Raw genomic sequence first — 17,190 nt, forward strand, 5'->3', positions numbered from 1 at the left:
GGGCTGGTGGGCTGGTGGGCTGGTGGGCTGGTGGGCTGGTGGGCTGGTGGGCTGGTGGGCTGGTGGGCTGGTGGGCTGGTGGGCTGGTGGGCTGGTGGGCTGGTGGGCTGGTGGGCTGGTGGGCTGGTGGGCTGGTGGGCTGGTGGGCTGGTGGGCTAAATGGTCCAGTGTAACCATTGACTCATTGACCCAGTGGCCAATTCTTACCACTGGCCATTGGTTAACAGTCACCATTGGCACAGTGGGCCGGTGGGCTCAATGGTACAGTGTAACCATTAAACCCATTGACCCAGTGACCAATTCTTACCACTGACCATTGGTCAAGAGTCACCATTGGCACAGTGGGCCGGTGTGCTCAATGGTCCAGTGTAACCATTGACCCAGTGACCCAGTGGCCAATTCTTACCACTGACCATTGGTTAGGAGTCACAATTGGCACAGTGGCCAAGTGTTACCATTGGCACAGCGGCCCAGTGTTACCATTGGCCGAGTCGCTCAGTGTCACCATTGGCCCAGACGCTCAGTATCACCAATAGGCCAGAAGCCAAGTGTTACCATTACCCAGTGGCCAAGAGTTTCCATTTGGCCAGCGGCCGAGTGTCACAATTAAAAGATATAACTAGCTAAAAACTAGTGTGAGCTGCGTCGGTGTTTCTAATGAAACAGTAATGATGAAAAGGTAAATTATACACCGTGAAAAGATGAAAAAACTTACTGACGTTTCGGACGCTAGTCCTTCGTCGGAGTAAAAGAGAAAGAAGTGGTAGAAAGGAGTGTATATATGATAGAATAAGACAAAAGAAACCAATGAGAGCAAGGTAGGCAAGGAAACAAAAACAAACAATCAAAAGACAAAAGAAAAGGTTAGTTGAAAATAAAGCGTTCATTAATCCCGTTGGGACTAAGAGTGCCCAATAGGTGAATAAGCCGCATTTCTTTGGTCTTGCGACAATCATTGTTGCCGTTAAGCAAAGAAAGACCGAAAACAATGAAGTCAGAAAGAGAATGGTTAGCTAGATTAAAATGGCGGGAAACTGGTTTGGTGGGATCGTTATTGCGAATATCATAAAGATGATTGCAAATGCGATCACCAAGACGGCGGCCAGTCTCGCCCACATACAAAAGATTACAGCGGGTACATTTAATACAATATACAACATTAGAAGTGATCGTAATCTCCGTTCTTTCTTGGTCAAGGGAGTTCTTCCCTCTAACAAAGAACCTGGTACTTTTCGCTGTTCTCGTAAACGTTGTTATACTTGTCCTCACATAGTCTCTCACACTTCTGTTGTCGGTCCTAAATCAACTGTTAAAATCACTGACCATTTTGTTTGTACCACTTCTAATGTTGTATATTGTATTAAATGTACCCGCTGTAATCTTTTGTATGTGGGCGAGACTGGCCGCCGTCTTGGTGATCGCATTTGCAATCATCTTTATGATATTCGCAATAACGATCCCACCAAACCAGTTTCCCGCCATTTTAATCTAGCTAACCATTCTCTTTCTGACTTCATTGTTTTCGGTCTTTCTTTGCTTAACGGCAACAATGATTGTCGCAAGACCAAAGAAATGCGGCTTATTCACCTATTGGGCACTCTTAGTCCCAACGGGATTAATGAACGCTTTATTTTCAACTAACCTTTTCTTTTGTCTTTTGATTGTTTGTTTTTGTTTCCTTGCCTACCTTGCTCTCATTGGTTTCTTTTGTCTTATTCTATCATATATACACTCCTTTCTACCACTTCTTTCTCTTTTACTCCGACGAAGGACTAGCGTCCGAAACGTCAGTAAGTTTTTTCATCTTTTCACGGTGTATAATTTACCTTTTCATCATTAGTGTCACAATTAGTCCAGTGGTCCATTGTGGCCAAGTTTCACCATTAACCCAGTGGCTCAGTCACGATAGCTTTCCACAGTGTCACCCACCATGCACTGGCCCAGTGAAATACATGGGAGGTGATTTAGAATGAATGTACATATATTATTCTTGGTTTTAGGAATCTTCGCAACAACATGATCAAACGGTGGGACACAACGTTCATTGAACAAGATCTACCAAATCTCATCATGTTAAATATTGCACAAAATATTTATTGGAAACCAGACCAACTTATCCTGTCGCTACAAAATCTGAAGATCATCTTTCTATTGCTTACTTTTCTTCCACGTGAAATAAGCTCTTATTTTCGTTGTCACATAGTGAGAAGCAATGCAAACATAAGCAACACAAACAACACCACTTTTATCGAACAGCTTCCAAAAAGTATTCATGAAAAGGTGGAGCCGGACTTCATAACACACATTCCTGACAATTGTTGGCACGATAAGCTAATTTTTCAAGATCCCAATTATAGGGGTATTATAGACAAAAATGGCTTTCATTTCCACTGTGAAACGGTTCAGCCGAAGAGTCTCTTGGAAAAACACTTTAGAAGATTGACGAATGTTACTCAACCACAACAAAAGGAATGGTTTTACGTAAAAGCAACCTTAAAGCCTTACTGCTGGAACTTAATAAATAACATTCTACTTATTGGGTTAGTTAAAGCCATTCTTGCAATGATTCTTAACATTATCGTCATTACAACGACTTCAAGAAGCAGAGTTCTAAGACAGTCTGTTGCACATGTTCTTGTGGCTAATATTAGTGTAGGAGACCTGTTAGTTTCATTCTACATGATTATCATTACATCAACAAGACAAAGAGTTTCTTGGGAGACAGCCGAAAATATCTATCTAACTTTTTACTGCAGGATTGTTGGTCTCTTTTTCTTAATTGGTCAGTTTTCAAGTCCAGGCATGTCGTTTATAATGACAATAGAAAGGTATTTAGCTGTCGTATACTGCATGAGACCTCACATCAGAATCACCAGGAGAATGTCGTACGTCGCCATAGTCATAATTTGGAGCTTTTCAGTTTCAATGGCTGTTAGTTTCATGACTTCACCACAGTTTTCAACACAAACAGACATCATGTGTGTTCCTAGTAGTAATATGCGCGGTCAACAAGTGCTCTATTACATAGGAGGTATTGGAGTCCTATTATACGTCATCTCAATTGCCTTATATGGCCACATGTATGTGGATTTCCAAAAGACTAACCAGAAGACCGTACAGTTACAAAGGGAAAGCCGTATAGCTCGCAGGATTGCACTCATCATGTTCACCAATGTTCTCTTCTTTATCCTTCCATTAGCCGTGATTGCAGCTGTTAACGGTTTCCAGGACCACATATCCAATGTAACTCTTTACATATTTTGGAAAACCTTTGGTATAACGTTTTTGGGTATCAATCCTTGCATCAATCCTATTTTATTTTCGTTTAGGAATGAGCAATTTCGAAGTGAGTTTTGGAAACTGCATCGACTTCGTCGTGGAACTGTTGATCTTCAGCCTTGATAATAGTTATTGCTTGTTTGCGGTTCTTAGATACAGTTTGTGTTTGGATATATTTTATATGCACTCCATTGCAAAATCATTGCAAAGTCGGATTCAAAAACATAGAACATAGAAGCTGAGGCCAAAATGGTACATGGAAAGTACGTTGATTAGATGTATCTAGTGATATAACTCGAATGATGTTCATAAATAGACCTCTTTAGCATCGTTGTTTGTTGTGCACATTTCAGACCATGTAAATATTTTGACGTGCATTTGTCATAAAAGAACAATTCTCAAGGGAATGTAATGTGATCTGAAATGGGCAATTTGTATTCAAAACTAGAGAGGTCTATTGAATTACATTGACAGAAAGCAGGGAGTCTTTTATTTTGTTAAAACACAGGTTTCATATATTGATTGTCTATCCTAAATAAATACATCAGAGGATACTTAAGTACTTATTTCATTTCAATACCTCTCAGTCTCGTCTTTTACATGTTTTGTCATTCTGAACCAGCTAATGATTTTGCAATTTAGTTTGTTTGAAAGTGTTTGATATAATTTTGAGGCTTATTGAGTTTCAAATCCAGCTGCCTTTATCAATACGAAATTTAGATGGCACATGAAGAAATCCTGGCAGTTTCTTCGCGATAAAGGTACGACCAAATAATTTTTATCGCTCTTTTGCGTTTCTGAAATTCACAATATTTTTTGCGTTTCTGAAATTCAGCTAAAAATCTTCACTTTTCTTTACTTATTTTTTTTCTTTTCCAACGTGCTTTTCATCAAGCTATAATTGAACTCGGTAAAGAAGATTCGACAGCCGACAAATACGGATTATCCAGTATGACATGGACAAGGTATTTAGAGAATATCACATGTAAAAGAGCTTGATAACGTTTTTATTCACGAGTTTCCATATCTTATCACGAACAAGTTAGTCTGAGAATAAAAACAAATCAATAAAAAATATATCAGTCTCTTAACATGTAGTAATTTGTTTATTGCACATTTATGGACAATACAATGCGGATAAATATTCAAACTCGCAGTTTTCAGTTTACCGTGAAGTGATATCGTAACACTTCACAAATATGGTATTTTTTTGCAGCCTTATCACATTGATATAAAATCTGCATATGTTATCAAATATTGCTTTTCTTTTATAAAGTAGTGTGTCTTACGGACTTTCTCATCAGAACACTTAAATCACATGGTTCCAACTATGTATGACTTAACGCTGAAATCTAAATCTTTATCAATTTCAATTTATTCAGTACTGATTTTTTTTTTTTTTTTTACTTTTCCATTATGAAATAATTTCGATTATTCAAATGTCATTGTCATGGTATTTAGCTATTGCAAAAACAATAAATGTCTGAAAGAATTTTTTAAAAATACCTTTTTTTAAATTTACTTTTCTTTTCAGAGTTTCCATGCGATGGCAGTTGTGCTGATTCTCTCATTGGTCGAAGCAAATCCAATCAGCAATTACAATTGGACAAGATGTCACGAAGCAAACAAATACTTGGTCTGTATATGCTCAAGTGATCTCTTTATTAACGCCATTATCAGCTGCCACTTCAAAGACATCATCGCTGATCTTAAGAAGATTATTAATGTTCCTCAAGAATTGGCGCGACTGTAAGAATCGATATTGATGTTTCTAAAATATTGTGTCTATCTAGTTAAGAGTGCTTGGCCAAGTGAGTTTAGTGCCTCAAAACTTCAAGGTTGTAAAAGGAAGATCCCAATCGATATTCGGTTATAAATTGCATAGCGTTGTATAACCAAGAGTGCCTCTTGTCTCGTATGTGACAATGGAAACACCTTATGCTATTTTGATTTGCAATAATTTTCAGGAATTTAACCTGAAACAGTATCCAAGTACTTCCTCGCAATTCATTCTCAAACTACACCCAATTGATCTATCTGTAAGTACGACATATTCTTCAGTGACAATTCAAAAACTGTTGTGAAGATTGGCTTACATCTCAAATAAGTAAATCATCTTTTTATTTTTGATCTTTGTCCTTCAATAACATACACATCATAGCTGAAGGAGTGCTCAGTGGGCTAACGAGACTACGGGAATTGTAGGAGAATAACATAAATTGGTTTATTGTTAAATTCATTTTCAAAACTACGCGACCTAGACGGCTTTAAACATCTTGAGTTTTGGCTTCCTTCAATCAAACTTTGTTAAAGAAATTTCTGCTCGACCAATCAAAAACAACCATTCCCAAGCTTGAAACAGACAAAGTATTTTGATTTCAATCTTAAAGGGGCACTTGAATGAAAACGTCCCAGTTTTTCAAAGTCCGAATAATTGAAGTATATGTGGATAAGTTTAAAGTCATTTCCAATTTTTATCCATTTTCATCCAATTGCCCCTTTAAATGTGCACGCTAATCGAAGTTTTAAAAAGTCCAAGAAAATGCAATTGAATAAAATGTTTGAGTTTGTTTTCTAACCTGATCTTTAAGGTTATGGATTTGCCCTTAAGTTTATCCCTAATCAGGGATAACTATTGACAGATACTTCTTCTAGATTATCAGTATTCGAGCGTAGCCATGAATATATAGCAACCCAAAATGACTGTCCAGTTGAGTGGAACAAGGGAATTTCTTTGACTTCGGCCCTTCCAGTTACTTTGATTGACGGAAGCCAAAACTTCGGATCCAGACGAATATGGAGCCGTCTAGATCTCTCCCGCGGATTACCTCCTTGTCGTGGTTGGAGAGCTTGCGTGCCTCTTGACCCCTTGAACTTATGCTAGCGGGAGCTTTGATTCCTAGTAGGGTCACCCAAGCCAAAAAGGTCAATGAGTAGACTCCGGACGAAGCGCGATCCACGGGTCCTCCAGATATGGGCACAGGGCTAACAATATCTCGTAAAATAATTTCTGGTAAGAAACAGCAACAAAGGAAAGCACTACGACTGGCATCCTTTGTTGCTGCCCTACATGCCAGCATGCATAATGGCAGTACGTAAGTACATATGGAAACAGTGAAAATAGAGGACGATTTTACAAAGTACAATTGCATTTAAGATGTTTGATTTTGTCTATATGGGTGGGTGCAAAAATTCTTCTTTTTCGTTTTTTTCTTCTGTGTAAACACAGGATCTTTTCGGATAATAGTTGTAGAGCCAACAAATACATCAAATTCAATCACCTGAACTTGTAATGGCAAATACGCGCGTTCGCAAAAAAAATGATTAGGTATCTTGTAGGTATGGAATTGTATCACTAAGATACACAAACTGCTTTTCCGAAAATGACGCAAATTTTACACAAACTTAAAATATGATTCTCAAATACATTGCTTAGTACACTGAACCGAGGGATGCCTTGGCTATCATTTTATGTCAGAAGAGGACATGATGAAGCTGATAGCTTTCTATACTGCTTTACGGATTAGGTAGTGAACAAAAAGATTAAGCCTAGATGGATTAGGTCCATTTATTAATATTTTAAGGAACTTTGGTTGACAAAACCAATTTTCTTTTAAAACTCAGGAACCTCCAAGACAACATGATCAAACAGTGGGACACAACGTTCATTGAACAAGATCTACCAAATCTCATCTTGTTGAACATTGCACACAATATTCATTGGAAACCAGACCAACAAATCCTGTCACTACCAAAACTCAAGATTATATATTTATTGTCAGACGACGTTCCAAAACATTTATCTTGTCCTGTCCGATGTCATCTTGTAAAAGGCAACGCGAAACTGCACATTATCAACAACGCATTGATGGAAAATATTCCCAGAAGTATTTATGGAAAGGTGGGTTCTGACTTAGTGTCATGTACGTAGCATGAACTAATTATAATAGATCCCAGCTATTCGGGTATTATACATGACAAGAGTTTTTATTTCGATTGTGAAATCGTAAAGCAAATATGCTTGGCGAAAACCGACTTGGAAAGACAAAAAAAATAGCATTGAATGGCAGCAACGAAATAAATGGTTTTACATTAAATTGAAAGTTAGAATCTACTGCTGGAAGATGATGAATATGATTTTCATTATTGCGTTGGTGGAAGGAATCTGTGCACTTCCTTTCAACCTGATCGTTCTTATTACAACTTTAAAAAGCAGAGTCCTAAGACAGCCTGTTGCACATATTCTTGTCGCTAATATTAGTGTAGGAGGCCTGTTGATCTCATTCTACATGATCATCATTACATCAACGAGACAAAGCATGTCGGCTGAAAACTATTACAGCATGTACCTACCTTACTACTGCAGGATCGTTGGTGTTCTTTTCCTAATTGGACAGGTGACAAGCCCTTTGATGTCGTTTGTAATGACATTAGAAAGACATTTAGCTGTTGTATACTGCATGAGACCACATATCAGGATCACCAGAAGAATGTCCTACGTTGCCATGGTTATAGTCTGGAGTTTATCTTTGTCTCTGGCAGTAAGTTTCATGACGTCACCACAATTCTCTGTAGAAACAGACACGATGTGTCTCCCGTATATTAACATTGACAATCAAGAAGTTCTGACTTACGTAGGATGTGGTGGAGTCGTGTTATACGTCATCTCCATGGCCTTATATGGTCACATGTATTTGGATTTCCAAAAGACCAACCAGAAGACCGTACAGTTACAAAGAGAAAATAGTTTGGCTCGCAGGATTGCACTTATCATGTTCACCAATGTTCTTTTCTTTATCCTTCCATTAGCCGTGATCGCAGCCGTTAACATATTCCAGGAACACATATCCAATGAAACTCTTCACATATTTTGGAAAACTTTCGGCTTGAGTTTTTTGGGTATCAATCCTTGCATCAATCCTGTTTTATTCTCGTTTAGGAATGAGAAACTTCGCAGTGAGTTTTGGAAATTCTGTAGACTTCTTCGTGGGTCTGTTGCTCATCAGCCTTGATCCTAGCAATTGGTTATTCGTGTTCCATAAATTTGGTCTGTTCGTCTCTTTGAATCTTTCTTCTTTTGTTTTGAGTCGTAAAAAATCGTCTCGTTGAAAGTTTCTTCTTTTGTTTTGAATTGTAACAAGCCTATATCGCTTCGAAAGCGATGATGTTTCGGCCCGTTGTCTATTTATTGTGTGGCATTGCTGAATAAAGAATTTTGGTCTTGCTGTGGTAATGATTGGGTCTCCTGTATTTTGAAAATGGCAGACAAGAGCGATCTCGCGGTACACTTTCACGTTACAAAGTCTTACGCAAATTTTGAAGGAAACATTTGTTATAAAATTCTCTTGGACGAAACACATCGTAATTAAGCTTTTTTGATATTTTAGTGGTTCTTGCTTTGAAACATCGTAATGTTTTGGGGAAAACAGGGCAACGTACATACATATAACGTCTCGCCGAACTAATGAGAGATCCGACAATAGATATAAACAATGATTGAGTATCGCAGAGAGCAGAGTACTTGGTGCAAAATATTTTGGCACATGAGCATTACTGTACGCGCTTTGTTGAATGTAGGATACTTTTTAAACCTTCATTCTGCTCTTTGACATTTATGGTAAATGTATTTAGCATTTATATCATAGCTTGAAGAAAATGCGAAAGTCTCAATTCGAACGAAAAGATACAAGGCTTGTCTTTGACCAGTGCGCCGTGACCAATCTACTCAAAATTTACATCATTTGTAGCTTCAAAAATATTACCGAATCCAAGAAATTATACTTTAAATCAGAGTATTAATGAATGAAAACTGATGCTTTCAGACTTCTATCTTTTTAAAAGCTTTAAAGTACGCACTGTTTGTTTATAGGATCTAGTTTAAATAATAGCTGATACCAAAAACATTTCCTCAGATGTGCATGAAGCTACAACATATCGGAAGCTTGCTTCACAAAATATATATGCATCAACTGTTGGTTACACAGATAAACTCACCAGTTTCTTCAACTTATGCTCACAGGCAGCTGAGACTGGCAAATTGCCCTAATTTGCCGCACATCACAAAAGCTTTTGGATAACTTTTCAATAACTTACCTACTAGGCGACTTGGACCTAGATACTGACTTAGGAATAAAATACGCATTGTTGTAGGGTTAATCAATAATATATTTTTTTCTAAAAAATGGCGTCATGCGAAAGGGCATAATATAGTCTACACAACTACCAATTCACCGCAACTCTCCGAAGTACTCCGCATGGTGAAATGTTTTACATTTTCCCATTGCATGTGATTGAATTAGGTCCAAAACTCTGACAGCCAAATGACACGCACGGAGACTATTATGGGCCGGCAAACCAAATGTAGTGACTGTTTCGGCCTGAGGGCCGAAGCAAAAAAAAATATATATGTATGTATATATATATATATATATATATATATATATATATATGTATACAGCGATATGCAGAAATTCTGATCCAACCAAGTATATAGTATATAACTATATCGGGTGCATTATGGGTAATAGACCCGCGGGATTCAAAGCTAAGCACCAAAGCGTTGGCTCGCCTACCGAGTGTTGTTTATGAACAGCGCTAAAGTCAAGATAGTCCAGTAGCTTAATGCTTAAATCGTGACCGAGGTGACTAAAGCACCAAATTTGGCACAGAACTTCGTTTTGATGTAACAAACGATTTCAGAAGGGGTGCCCAGTGAAACGAGGTCGGGGGGTCTGATTTCACTCCAAAAGGGGGAGGGGTGGGGTATTTCTCTTAAACTTGCTATATAAAGTAAATTGAATATATTAAATTCTTTGAAATAGTAATTTAAGCACTCAACTCCATGTACAGAGCTTCGTTTTGATCTAAGAAACGATTTACAAAGGACTGATTAGTTATATGAGGTCGGGGGGGTCTGATTTCACTCCAAAAGGGGGGAGGGGTGGGGTATTTCTTTTAAACTCGCTATATAAAGTAAATTGAATATATTAAATTCTTTGAAATAGTAATTTAAGCACTCAACTCGTGTACAGATCTTCGTTTTGATCTAAGAAACGATTTACAAAGGACTGATTAGTTATATGAGGTCGGAGGGGGGGGGGGGGCTGATTTCACTCAAAGTTTGAGGGTATTTCCTAAAACTGTCTATATAAAGTAGTAAAAATATAAATAAAAGCCATACGGTAATGATAAAGTTGATGAATAGCTCCTCATTAAAATAAACAATTTAAAAGGGATATCCATTGGTTTTGGGATGGGAGTGGAGGGGAATGTTTTTTAGAGGGGAGGGTATGAGACATTTTCTTCTTGAAATATACCTTTTCAATCTACTAATTAAGATATCTTTTCAACGCAAGATAGTTTTGGGTCTTACATATCACTCAATGTTATTTGCTGTGAAGCATTCGGGACATGCTGCATGGCTGGAGGGATATGATCTGGACCTGTTAGATCGAGAAGGAAAGCTTACCTCATCATATTACAGGTTAGCTAGTATTGGTGCACCCAGCGGAGCAATAACAAAGCTCTGTGCACGAGAGATTCGACTTCACACATTTGCATCGGTTACTGCAGCCTTTTTTGCATCCACATCTCAGCAGCTCGGCGCAGGCTTTTGACGCATCGGGCAGTGCACTCCAAACAGGATCCCAAGTCTTCTTCATGGTCCACCCCCAGCCTTCTGGCGGGGGAATGTTCTGCTGGGCCTCCATACAAGTTGTCCAAATCCCTCCCTGGTAAATAGCTCTTCGTGTGTGCTGTAACAACGCTTCCTTAATATGATTAAAAGTCAAATTAATTATTTAAGACCAAGTGATGTATTTCTCAAAAACTAATGCAGCTAGTCAGTTACGAGCAGCAAAACCTCTTGTACTTGTCTTCTTACCTGTGTTGGTGGAATATGTTCCAAGTTTCGGTTTTGCTTGGTGAACAGGTGACGCCGTGATTCATTGACACAACTGGTTGAGCTTGATTTGTCATACATGACCACAGTGAGACGTTCAAGAGTCTTGAAATGGGGTGACATTATGTCGATGGCATCAAATGGATTCTCCTTAATATGAATGAATGCATCGGTTGCTTCTTCATATGATTTCCAAGCCCCCCAAGCAGTCTGCTTCCCCCTACCAGAAAACGATGAAGTCGTATCACAGCCTGTAAAGGCATGGAAGAGTGGTAGGGCATTAGCCTTTCTCTCACCAAGCTTCTCGCAGATAGCATTAATATGGTAGCACCGATAGTACTTTCCCATGCCAAAGCCAACCCAAATATCAAGAGGGCCATAACTTCTCATCAACTGATAAAAATGTCCAGCAATGATTACGATAACATCAGTATCGACTGTGCGAACAAAAATGGATTTCTCGCCGTTTCTTAGGGCGTCCAGGATGTGTACAACTATCCTCGTGTCAGCTTCTTCCTGGTCACACACCTGCATGACACTCTCCCCACCTGACGTGACATTCACTCCTGAGGTGATATAGATCTTCTTGCCTTCATATGGGCAAACAAAGCTTCCAACTCGCTCTGACAAAAGTGCAAAGAGTTCTTCCTTATTTGTCGAATCAAGAAGAAAGTTTTTCCAGTCTCGAGGAAGTTTGGTATTCCCTCCAACTTTCTTTCTTCTGCCTTGACCTCGTTTCTCTCGTGTGGCCTCTTTTAAACTATCAGAACGGTACTCATCCCAAACGACATCAACTCGCTTTGACGAATGAAGCTCCCGAGTTAAGAAAGGTAAAAATACTCTTTCGACATACTGTGAAAACGTAGACGCCGGCCCAGGTAGCAATGCATGGACAAGAGCAGCACCATCAAAGATTTTTGTATCATAACTGGCTGGCGGGTCTTGCTGTGATGGTACTTCAAGGCATTTTAGAAGATCTGACTTCTTGCCGAAGCGCATTTTACCAAACTGAGACAATGATGGTGGATATGGCTGGTTCTCGTGTTTGAAGAAATCTTCAAGGTCTCCATCCCGGTTCTGACTGGCAATATATAGTCGACTGAACAAACTACAATCGCTTTTAAGTACAGACAATTCCTTCGATGTTTTGGAGGAGGTTTTTGGTTTCTGGCGCTTGAACAAAGGTAAGGAATTCTTCTTGATCGGGTCGTTTATAGACACCTTCTTCTCTACGATCACATTGTGGACATAATCCTTGTATTTCGCGGATCCGATATCTTCGATTGTGCGCACAGTTATCGCAACAGATTCGTTTGCACAGTCGCGAGAGTCTAAAGCGATAAGTTCAGGAGAATCATCGATGAAGGGATTACCCATTTCAGAGATAGTGGCAGAGAGGTTTTTCACTTGCTTTTGAAAAAGTTTCTGCGAGGAGAGGCCTTGATCATGATGGGCGTAGCTACTTTCTTCTTCATTATCATCGTAATAAGGCAGGTCTACTTCACACTCCTTGAGAAGTCTAGCCAGCTCAGGACCTGAAACCATCCATCTGGCAAAGGCTCCAGGGTTTTCTGTCAACCCAACGGCTCCCCCAGAACCCTTAACAAGAGCATTATTTTGCTCGTGTGCTTGGTCAACTGGAATGGAAGAGAACTTCTTCGCAGTTTTCTGGATAACCCAAAACTGTGACAGCTGCTGCTTGATTTCATCTGGCAATAACTTCATATCTTGAATGAAGACGGGCACCCATCGGGAATAGTTCACATGGTCTAACGCAAAAAACCACGGGGTTAATGCCTCCAGTACTTCTACAAAAAGATCAAACTTCCTTTCGCGGTGAGCTTTTATAAACACCAGGATCTTGATTTCCAGTTGCATTATAATATCCCAGAACTGAAAGGTAGGACTCTTCTTCATCATATTGGACCTCCATGACGCAAATGAATCTTCATCATCAAAATCTTCTACTGATCGAAATGCATCTCTCTGCAGCTTGAAAAGAGCAACCACTGTGACCTGATGAGCATGTCTCGTTCGTGCTAGGTGAGACACTTTTAAGAAGGATTCTGACGTTCCAGACGACGCAACTCCGGCTTCTGATAGCGCACTGGTCCAACCAGACCCATCGAGTAGATCGCCGCATAGGGCCCACAGAGCCATTTCAATGTGAAGGCCGCCTAGCATTGTTACATACATATTTTCGCCATATCTGTCCGGCCATTGCCACTGAATATACTTTGAAATGGCGTAAAGTGGTTGATCAATTGTCAGTACAGGAACCTGGTCTGGATTAAGAAACGATGTTGTGTTACGCAAGAGATCCATACCATGCTTTATCATTGATACCGATGCGGCTTTTTCATTGAACATTGGTAGAAGACTAGATATAGCAGGGTGTTCTTTGCTTGACTCTATTAGCGCAGCGTGATAGCCTGACCATGATACAAAGCTACCCTTGACAAGATTGCTTTCTAAGAGAGAAATACTTTGTTCAATCCAGCACTTTTCTTGTTGAACTTCACCAATGAGGTTTCCATTGGTTTCATGTGGATTGTTATTTCTGGTGTTAAGAGTAATTTTGGAAGTATTGATATTAACTGCTGGCACCGTCGCATAGTTGTCAGGAAGTGTAAAATCTTTTTCAAGATCTTCTTCTGACAGAGATACTGCAGGTCTCGATATCCCTGGTTTACCCTCAGTTGGAAATTGAAACACGCTTAAAGCAGTGCCATGAAAAGAACCTTGCGATGTGGTCGAAGAAGGGTTGTGATCGATATTGTCAAGTGCCCCAACTGTGTAAAGTCCATGACGTAGATTTGAGGGGCAAACAATGTTTTCAGCTCTAAACTGTCTACAAACTGATGATGCTAATCCATTTATAATCTCTGTAACCCTGTCGTAGGAAACACTTAGGCCTAATTGGTACAGGCTATCAACCAGCATTCTACTTCTGGTAAGAGTATGAATATTCAAACCCACATATATAGGGAGTGGCGGTTCTCGTGATCTGGAATGGCGTTTCTTTTTACTTGCTTGAGAGGCGCCTTTCTTGGAATTAAAAATTATCATCTGCGCAATTGTTAGACATGCTTGTGAAACATCTGAGGGTTGATCTTGGATGTTAGGCCCATTTAAGAGCAGGGATACAAAATATAACAAGTTGGGTGGTACGCTGTCAAATTGACATCCTTGCGTGAAGGTCCCTGAGAACTGAAAACCATCATTTTCAAACATTTCTCTTCTGATTAGTTTTGCCACACTCGTGAAATCCAGGGCCTCTGACTGAAAGTCTCGTGATTCTAGCTCCCTTTTCAAAAGTGATTTTAGAGCGTCACTGAAAATTAAGATAACATTTCTACCATCTGACTGCTCCTTGAGATCTTCACAAAAGTGTCCAAGAATTTGATTCTTCAGACGGGTCTTGTTTACAGTCTTGACGATGTCGAATGCCTGCAGACGCTTAACATAGAGCTGATGGAGGTCAGAAAGCTTAAAGATACGAACGCCATTTTCTGCTGAATATTCCATATATGATATCAGTTCCGAGAATGCTCGTGCTTCAGCAATTAATTCGCTTTCACCAGAGGAATTTTCAGCAGTACCCTTTTGCAGCAGCGACCTGTATCGGTTCTTGAAAGACCTCATGCAATTTCGGTGATATTTCGCTTCGCTTGCAATCATATCTGTGCCAGCCAATTTGGATAACAGCTCGACGTCCTCAAGCTCTGTGGCCATCATTTTCACTGTCTCATCTACTGTAAAAGTCGTCACTTGATGGAGGTCTTCATTTCCATCTCCACAGAAGATACAGACATCCTTGTCACAAGCATGACGTTTTGACGCTCTTCTGTCAGTTTCGGCGCCACCATCGTCACTTTTTCTTTTCTGTGCTGACAAAGCTTTATCCAGCTTTGTTTTTGAAAACTTTAAATGACATGATTTGTGCCAACTGGCTTTGTTGTTAATAAGGCATTGGGCATTCTCATCATCGTCTTTGAATGCCAATTTTATAGGTAAGGAATTGGCTTCTCTAAACTGAGATACGGTATGCAGAAATGTTTCATATGCATTCAAAGCAGTGCCATCATGAAAGCTATTAAGAGGGCATCGTAGTGGCTCTGAAGGCCGTTTTTCTTGACATATGCAACACAATGACCAGTCCATACAGGCATGAATTGCTGGATAAAATATCAATAAATTATAATAATTCTGCTGGTTTGTCAGCATTAACTTGGAACTATTCATTTTGAGTGATTACACTAAGCTATTACACACTAATAATCAATTATTATTTAAGAGGTTAAGTGCAATCACTCTACCTTATTTAACTAGGCAAATGCAATCAGGTGCAAAAAAATATTTTCAAGTTCGTCTGCTAAAAGTAGTCTGACCAAAAAAATAATGTCAAATTCTTAAACGAGTCAACCAAAAATTATGTATCTTACCTTAGAAGTAAATAAGAGATTGTTTAATGAAAATAATGCTCTAACACGAGCAATTTTTCAAGGTTAATTTTGAAACTTTACAGTCTGTGTAGTGACGATCACGATAAGTTAAAAAGACAAAATGGCCGCCTTAGTTTGTGATTTGTAGAGAAACTCTGCTGACCAGTTTACTGCAGCTTCACATTATTTGATGAAAAATACTCATAACTTTAATTTGCAGTATAATTTTTAAAACTTTTTTTCCAAGAAAACATTTAATAGCTTGATGTATTTTAAGAGAAATTACTGTAAAAATAAATATTCTTTAGCAGTACTTATACGAAACCCTTCCTGAAGAAACTCTCCCACCCCTTCCCCCAAAAAGCCATTACCCCTTCCCTCCCATCCCCAAACCACTGGATACCCCTTTTAAATTGTTTATTTTAATGAGGAAGACTATTCATCAACTTTATCATTACCGTATGGCTTTTATTTATATATTTACTACTTTATATAGCGAGTTTAAGAGAAATACCCCACCCCTCCCCCTTTTGGAGTGAAATCAGACCCCCCGACCTCGTTTCACTGGGCACCCCTTCTGAAATCGTTTGTTACATCAAAACGAAGTTCTTTGCCAAGTTTGGTGCTTTAGTCACCTCGGTCACGATTTTAGCATTTTTTGGGCCTAAGCAACTGGACTAAGAGGCGGGAATGTGTTCACTTCTTAATACCTCTACACTATTAGAAAAAAATGTCATATTGTAGACGGTTTTATTGATGTAAAGCGAAACATTGGAAGTTTTGGACTGACGGACTGACGGACTGACGGACTGACGGACTGACGGACTGACGGACTGACGGACTGACGGACTGACGGACTGACGGACTGACGGACTGACGGACTGACGGACTGACGGACTGACGGACTGACGGACTGACGGACTGACGGACTGACGGACTGACGGACTGACGGACTGACGGACTGACGGACTGACGGACTGACGGACTGACGGACTGACGGACTGACGGACTGACGGACTGACGGACTGACGGACTGACGGACTGACGGACTGACGGACTGACGGACTGACGGACTGACGGACTGACGGACTGACGGACTGACGGACTGACGGACTGACGGACTGACGGACTGACGGACTGACGGACTGACGGACTGACGGACTGACGGACTGACGGACTGACGGACTGACGGAATCATACATTTGCACTAAAATGAATATTTCCAGTACTTACGCGCTTGAAGATACAAACATCAATTTATCTCACATAAAAATAATTTTATAATTATCTCACATAATTTTTTTCCCGAAGAATATACTGAACCTATAATCGTAAAACCACAAGATATAGTTTAAGAAAGGAACAGATATTTCCCCTAACATTAAATTTTGTTCTTAGTCATAATTATTTTTACTAATTTTTAAAACAAACATAAACTTGCACATGAGCATATTTTTAACTCTCCGTAACTCTACTGACCGTATCATCGAAAAAGCGCAAGAAATTCTTTACGAAAGTAATGAAAGTTTCCCTTAACATTAAATTTTGTTTTCCCTTAATAAGCTT

The 17,190-nt window shown here is 39.5% G+C and overlaps 2 protein-coding genes across 2 annotated transcripts; one reads left to right on the forward strand and one right to left on the reverse strand.

Moving 5' to 3' along the window:
* Window positions 1–7,403: 7,403 nt before the first annotated feature.
* LOC116287842 (neuropeptide receptor 22-like) lies at window positions 7,404–8,291 on the forward strand. The gene has a single exon (XM_031694538.2). It carries the CDS (start codon window positions 7,404–7,406, stop codon window positions 8,289–8,291), a length of 888 nt encoding a protein of 295 aa, XP_031550398.2.
* A 2,227-nt stretch (window positions 8,292–10,518) lies between these two features.
* Window positions 10,519–15,538, reverse strand: LOC148911901 (uncharacterized). Its single transcript, XM_089028428.1, has 2 exons — window positions 11,162–15,538; window positions 10,519–11,048 (listed from the first exon to the last, which is right to left on the reverse strand). Exons 1-2 carry the CDS (start codon window positions 15,422–15,424, stop codon window positions 10,764–10,766), a joined length of 4,548 nt encoding a protein of 1,515 aa, XP_088884554.1. The 5' UTR covers window positions 15,425–15,538; the 3' UTR covers window positions 10,519–10,763.
* Window positions 15,539–17,190: the final 1,652 nt, after the last annotated feature.

The sequence above is a fragment of the Actinia tenebrosa genome, unplaced genomic scaffold (genome assembly GCF_029948245.1).
Source record: "Actinia tenebrosa isolate PJP-AT-01 unplaced genomic scaffold, QUT_ActTen_1.0 PGA_scaffold12__29_contigs__length_12842862, whole genome shotgun sequence".
Taxonomy (NCBI): domain Eukaryota; kingdom Metazoa; phylum Cnidaria; class Anthozoa; order Actiniaria; family Actiniidae; genus Actinia; species Actinia tenebrosa.